The 7,766-nt window shown below is 40.1% G+C and overlaps 1 protein-coding gene across 1 annotated transcript in view; it reads left to right on the top strand.

Moving 5' to 3' along the window:
• Positions 1–3,587: 3,587 nt before the first annotated feature.
• The window catches only part of LOC110021948, a 21,498-nt gene continuing 17,319 nt past the window's right edge, over positions 3,588–7,766 (top strand). The window contains exon 1 of the mRNA XM_020720679.1: positions 3,588–4,379. Within this exon, the coding sequence (XP_020576338.1) occupies positions 3,612–4,379 (768 nt within the window). The 5' untranslated portion in view covers positions 3,588–3,611. The remainder of the gene's footprint in view (positions 4,380–7,766) is intronic.

Here is a 7,766-nt window from a genome sequence, read left to right as displayed (position 1 = left end):
GAATAACTTTTGGTGTTATTCAATTTATATTGATAAATATCCAATTTGACTATAAATCCACTCATTGCACTCCGAACTCAAAGGAAAGTTATTTATCCAAACTAATCGAAATATGGTCAACTTTACGAGGAATTGACGGTCTGAATGACTTGTTAGTGGAAGTATTGGGCTCTGACTAGGTTATGGTTTAGTTCCATTTTTCTTTGAGTTGCATGTCAAAGGAGAAAACTATCTTCAAGTTGGGTGTCGAACGTGACCTCGGTCGAGGCCAACACCTCTTGTTCCTCCGTAAGCTGTGGGGGGGGGGGGGGGGGTGACGGGTGTGACGAAAGCTCGCTAACCAGAGGCTCCATTTTCTCTCATTCTTCGACACTTTTTATCTTAAGTATGAGGAATAGAGGTAGAAAGCATAGGTGGAATGGGGGTCGTGAGCCAAGGGCACCCCGGTTGAGACGAAGCAAGACCCTTGCTCTCCCGCGCTTTGTCCATTTTCCAAACATAGCAGATGCAAAGCTGGGCTCTTGGTGAGGCTTGTCGATTGAATACATGGTCTTGGCCTTGCTTTCAGAAAGTTCGAGTGAGGTGTACCTTTTATGCTTATTATGTCATGCTTGTACCTTTGACCGAGAAGAATATAACATTATTTTTCTTAATGCGAAACATCTTTCTTATTATTCTGCCTGTGTTTTTGACTTATCGGTGTTGGAACATATCTGTCGATGTTCCCCATTTGTTTATGCGACTCAAGTGTGGCTCATACTATTAGTCGATCTATGTTCGCCCTATTGCTAGAGTCGAGGGTCATGAACTTTCAATCAAACCCAAAATGATCGAAAGAAGTTCCCCAAGCCTAGAGGGGACCTGTGAGTCAATTGAACAAAATTAGCCATGAAAATAAAATTTTATTGATAGATTTAAATTTACATATTGGCAACGACACCCCCCTTTTTCTTGTTTTACAATTGAAACGACCCCCCCCTTTTTTTTTTTTTAAAAAAAAAAAAAAAAAAAAAAAAAAAAACTTCGAGGAAATTTTTTTTTTTTCAAATCATCTCCACTCCAAGTAGAAGGGGGTTCTTTTCTGGCATATGTTTTGAGTCTGTAAGTACTAGGTGCGACCCCACTATGGGTCGCTCTAAGTTTGATCCAGCTTACCGGCTACTTGTCCTTGGACGGCTAGATCAACCTCCTTTAAAACCAAGTCTCCTGGAGCAAAGGTCTTCTCTCGAAAATGTTGATCAAAATAGCGAGCAGTTTGCCTCTTGAATTCCTCCAGTCGAAGCGCAGAATTGGTTCTCTTTCTTCTGTCAGATCGAGGGCTAGCACCACCCTCTTAATTTTTGCTTCCTATCGCTCGACTAGGTCTTCATTTGTGAATGATGAGACTGTAGCCTCTCTATAACTACGACGGTTGTACTCAACCGGTAACACTGCCACTATTTCGTGAGTTAGCATGAATGGGGTTTGGCCAATCGCCGACGATGATGTAGTCTGGATCGCCCAAAGCATATATAGTAGTAGCTCAGACTTATTCCCCTTGGCTCTTTGATTTTCTTCTTACCAAGTTCAATATGATCTTTTTAGCCGCTTCAACCTGCCCATTTTTCTTAGGGTGATGGATCGAAGCAAATCTAAGATTGATTCCTTGATTCACACAAAAAGCTTTTTTGCTTCGATCTAAAAACTCTGTTCCGTTGTCGATAATGTTGACTAATGGCAATCCACATCTGCATATGAGGTATGACCATATGAAATTTCACACCACCTCATCAGTGATCTAAGTGAGTAGCTTAGCCTCTATCTATTTGGAAAAATAATCGACCGCTATTATAAAGAACCTGTGTTGGCCCTTAGACCGGGGAAAAAACCCATGATGTCCAAACCTCAAGTGGTGAATGACCAAGGACTTGAGATTGGCTGAAGCTTGCATGTTGGTTGATGGTGTAGGGGCGCGTATTTCTGGCACCGATCACATTTTTAGGAAAATTCTTCTTTTTTACTTGAGTAGTGTCAGCCAGAAGTAGCATTATCGTTATACCCCCATAGGTCGCCGGGGGTACAGTTTCTGGGATCCTTCGAAAAAAGGCATTGCCTATAACCGGTCGCGCGAACGTTCCCACTCATTCCATCCAATGTGGGAACACCGACATAGATGTGGTGTTGTCTATTGGTTGGGAATCTTTTAGTACTTCAGTTGGACAGTCGTCGGGCCAACCATGGGGAGTTGGTGGATTGTCGAGGGGAGCCTTCTAGAGTTGGGCTCCTTGAGACTCTCTCTCCACGGGCGGCAGTCGGGAGTTTTGTAGGATTATGACTGCCCGAAGAGCCTCGAACTGGTCCATTATTTGTGTTTATAATGTCTAGAACTCTTCCTGTATGTCTCGGCGCACCGTCTCTCTATTGAACTCCATAGACACTATTTTTCTCTACTGGGATTCTTCTTTGTAATTGGCTCCGCTTCTCGTCTGGGGCATGTTCCCGCTCACAACACCACCTGTTGGGATGTTGGATTCTAAGTTGTCTATTATGAACACGAGTTGAGAGTTAGAGCCGGGAGGAGGAAGGGAGAGAGAGAAATTTAGGCCAATTCTTGTAATAAAACTAGGAAAAAAACCCTTTATTCGTTTTTTGGCCTACTATTTATAGAGGCGTGTTTGTAAAAATACAGAAATGACGAAACCGTTAAGAAAATTGCCCTTAATACGTTTAATTATGTTGATTTCATACCCCAAATATGTATGACAATTTGAATTTGAATATGGTGGTAACCAAAGATCAACTTGGTTGGGTTTGATCGACCGATGCGATCGGTCGAAGACGATCGCGTCTGCCTAAGTAAAGGCCGCTCAGTCGACTGGTTGCGATCAGACGCCCTTGTAGGGGCGCGCATTTTCTGTCCGGACACCTGACGTATTTCTACGTGTTGTGCAAGTTATTCTTGAGTTATTTTCAGGGTATTTCTGGGTTATTTTCAATAATCCCGAAATAACCCAAAAATAAAGATTGCGGATTATTTCTGGGTTATTTCGGGATTACTGAAAATAACCCAGAAATAACCTAAAAATAACTCAGGAATATCTTGCGCCGCACGTAAAAATACGTCAGGAGTCCGCACAGAAAATTTTTTGCTTATTTGTAGGGAGTCTCTAGGCAATTGAGGTTGCTGACATGGTCCCGATTGAGTGCTTCATAAAATACATCGGTATTGAATGAATAGTTCAGACCATACTCTTTTTGTCTGACGTCTTGATCACCCGACCACTATCATGAATTGTTGAATAGCTTTGACATTCTCGCCCATAGTTCTAATGTATATATTTATTTTTTTACTTGACCTTACCTCGTTATCATTTTATTTTTTGGTCTTGAGCTCTATTGTCTATCAAAAAAAAAAAAATATATATATAAAAATAAAAATAAAAAATCCACATGTAGTGGTTTTCTTGAAATGAGAAATCACTTTTTATAATTCAGCCTCGGGTACAAATGTCATCGTTGAGTAACATCGACAATCGCACACGGCCGCTTCTTCTTCTACACGAATAAAAAAGCAGTTATAGTAATGTTCTCAACTATCAACTATCTAATCCTCCGACCAAGATAACGGACATATGGGATCAGCTCCTTCAGCCGACCGGCGGCCATCAGCCGAGCAGCAGGAGCAAGAATCACTCGCTGCCTCTACCGGATCACTCTCCTTCCTCAAATCCGCATTCGCCAATCTCTCCAACCCTCAATCTCAATCTATCCCCCTTTCCTCGCTTCATGAATCCCTCTCCATCCCTTCCGCAAACCTAATCCTTCCTTCTGGTTACCACACCACCAAATTCTCCCTTCTTCTCCCCCATCTCGGCCCCGCAGTTGCTGACCGCCTTTTCACCGCCGGAAATGATACCACCGATTGGACAGCCTTTCTCGGCGGCTTCAATCGCTGTTGCGCTCGCATGCCTGCGTCTTCTTCCGTTATTAACCTCTATAGACTCTTCTCCGATGTCTGCAGGGGAGCCGGGATTGCATGTGGCCTGGAGTTTGATTCGGACGTTCCTGATGGCGGAAAGGTGGGAGGAACATTTAGGCCGAGTGATCTGATGATGTTTTTGTGGTTGTGTTGGGCTATGGAGCAGAGTTCGAGATTGCCAATGTCGGGGGAAGGGGGAGAGCTGGCGCTTCCCGATTTGAGCCATCTTGTGCTTTCGGCGTTTGTGGCTGGTAATGAGGCCGGGAGTGATGAGAGTGTGTGGAGTTTGGAGGGGTTGAGTGTTGAGAAGATTGTGGCGGTGCAGAAGTTGAATAGCTGGATTTTGACAACTGTTCCTGGGATAGCGAGTTGCTTCTCTCAGTTTTTTAAAGAGAAGATCAAATCCGTTGCTGTTTCATCGGTATGTTAAGATGCGGTAATGCGCATTGTTCTTTAACGGTGTACTTACTTTTTCTAGTTTAGATTTGTATTGAGCATGCCATAACAAGTGTGATTTTTTATTTCGTTGTTAATTTAGCGGTGTATATGCTCAATTTGATGCGAACTGATATGGAAAGAAAGAATTTTATTTATTATATTTTGACGTCATTTAATCATTTGCTTCACTTTTACCCTGCTTAATTATTCCAAATCGTGGCTTATATGATAAAAACAATGCTTAACAAATCATCCTTTTGCACCAGCTTCTTATCCGTAACAACGAATGTACACCTACTGGTGAAACACAAACTAGAAGGGAAGATGAACGGTGCTAATGGAGAAAAATTATCATGTGGATTCTGTGTACAATAGTGTTGTATACTGTTGTATACATGTATTACAACAATGTACAATAATGTTGTTCATGAAGTCTGCATCCATATAGACGCCATATGAAATATTCTTTCTCTAATGGAGGGACCTGATTGGAAAGAATAAAAAGGATATGAAGAATATAATTAATATTGTTGACCATAAAAAATAAAATAAAAAATAATAGTGCTAATAACTGCCCCCTTCCGAGACCTCAATAATAGTCCCCACATCTAGCTCTCTTCTACTTAGGGTCTGTTTGCCGCAGCTGTGGATTATTTATAATCTGCTGATAAGCAGATTATTCTGATAATCTGATAATCTGCAGATTATCAGAATAATCTGGCTTGCTGTTTGAGGTAGCTTGTTCAGAGTAGTTTATTGGTGGTTAAATGACATTCCTGCCCCCGTTTGTTAAAGAGGCAGCTTATTCAGAATAGCTTATTGATAGAAAAAAAACATATAGTGCAGACACATACGATAATAATAGAGATGTTCTAAAAGATATCATATAGTTCTCACATCCTAACGAGTACTAGGAGAACTAAAAAAAGTACAAATACAAGTACAATAACAAATAGAAATATTAAAATATTTAACTTAAGACTCTAGCTACGTTGATCATCAACTGCACGGTCAGCCTGAGAAAACATCGGATTCACATGATTGCTGGCACGACTACTGGCAGTGTAATATGTCAGACTATTAGCCCACCGGAAGAAACCGCAACGAGCTGAAACACCTCAGCACAACCATAGAACTGCCTCCCAAAGCTATGCTCCTTACGTGACGTTAGCAACGGAGACGGTAGTCCACAATAACACAAAATTCCTCTGTCCGTACCTGATATCCTAGAAGTCATGTTTGTATAACTGTGAAAATAACAAAAGAGTCAATGTCGGTTTAAGGTATTATAAAAGTAACCAAAATTAAATACATATGAATATCAACCTATAACCTTATTAAAGGAAAACTTGGTAGATCAACAACCACAAATAACATCTGTGATAGACTCCCTTAAAGCAAGCATATCAGCCAAACCTTCACCTTTCTGATCTCCAAATTCATTAGAGTCTACGTCATCCTCAGATAATGTACATCCACCCACAATTCCAGGAGTTTGGTCGAAGACATTTAGTTCGTCATTGTTAGCCAAACTAAAGTCTGTATCTGATCGTGAGGAATGTCTTCGGATGAAGTTATGTAGTGCCATTGTTGCAACCACAATATACACCTGCGTTTGGAAAAGATACGACGACATATCACGTAGGATGACTCATTTCTTCTTCCAAACCCCAAATGTTCTTTCAATTACCCCGCGTAAAGATGAGTGGCGTTTATTAAACATTTCTTTTCTGCCACGTACGGTGCCACTTGCTCTCTCAAAATCAGGAATATGATATCTTGTGTCAGGATAGGGCTGCAGGTATCCCATTTACATAGGATACCCGACATCAACCAGATAATATTTTCCTAATACAAAAAACACTGTTAAGTAAACTGATTAAAGTAAACTGCTCAAATAAACAAATTGCAAAGAAAAACTAACCTGATGGGGGGTGAGGGAAACACTGCGATCTATTCCTAGTGGCAAATGAGAAAATCCGGCTGTCATGTGCACTCCCTTCCCAGCCCGCCACTACAAAAGTAAAACACATGTTGAAGTCGCATACAACCATGACATTCTGAGTTGTCGAACCACTCCGACCGATGTATGCAATCTTCTCGTGGTTGGGTAGTCGGGCATCAACGTGTGTACCGTCAATTACACCAATACAATTCTGTTTAATTGTTTGTTAGATAGTAATTATATTATGGATCGTATGACAAGTCATAAAATAAAACCACTCATAGTTACTTTGAAATATGACATATATCGAGGATTGTTGACAATTTGTTCTGGAGTGGTGACAAATTATGGATCCTCCGGTTTAATTATTTTAGCTGCTAAGCTAACAAGAGCCTATATGCCTTTAGAAAAGTAACGACTTATTGTTTCAGAAGAATGCTGAAATCTTTCCATAGCTCCTCTAATTGATTCATTTTGTGATAAAATGTAAAGTGTTATAGCCAACACCTCCGTACACGTCGTTCTGGAAGAACCCCGGAGGCCGTGATTTAGGCATAACTCGTGCAAAAGATCCATAAAAATTGGTGCTGTCATTCTGAAAATATTTGAAAACCTTATTGGATGGCCAGAAAGCATTTCGCCAACCCATTTGTCTCCAACAAAGCTGGATGTCATGCGGGGAATGCGAGTAGTGCTACTCCGGTAATAATCCAACAACAATATCGCACTGGCTGTAGCTAATGCCATTCTCCTACGACGCACTCGTTGTGGATCCATCCTAAATGATATATGTAAACATAATTAGTGCATGATAAAGTATTGCTGCAGCACTAGCAAAGACTAATTGTTCAAATTCATAACATATAATACACAACTTATAAATAAACCATCAACCACTAGCAGGTACATAATAAAAGTTTCAAACATTTAAAAAAGAAAGACACAATAAAAGTTCATATGTCTGCAACAAATACATAAATCATACAAAAAAAAATATCATTCCTCGACCAAAACCCGCAAATATTCGATACGCAATTCAACTAGGCAGCATGTCCCATACAATTAAACTGAAAAAAGAACTGAAAAAAGTCTCCAAGAACTTGTCAATATAGACATGGTCAATAACATTAAACTAGGCAACATGTCCCATACAATTCTCAACCTTAAAAAAATCTCTAATTTGTATAGTAGTAAGATTTACCGAAGAAAATATCAAATAAAATACATTTAAGAGCAACTGAAAACCAATTGAGAGAGTAGCAATAAGCGCCTACATTCTTTTAAAGCAATTTCTGCATAATTAGCAAAGTCCAAGAGGTTTCTAACCAAATTATTAACCTAATAATGATACAGACTTCAATATTATACTAAAACTCCATCAAAAGATAACAATATACGTTCAAATGCCGTGGAAACCCACAAACA

Source organism: Phalaenopsis equestris, unplaced genomic scaffold (genome assembly GCF_001263595.1).
Source record: "Phalaenopsis equestris unplaced genomic scaffold, ASM126359v1 Scaffold000152, whole genome shotgun sequence".
NCBI lineage: Eukaryota > Viridiplantae > Streptophyta > Magnoliopsida > Asparagales > Orchidaceae > Phalaenopsis > Phalaenopsis equestris.
Note: the sequence above shows the minus strand (reverse complement) of the source record. Positions and strands in the feature narration are given on the sequence as shown.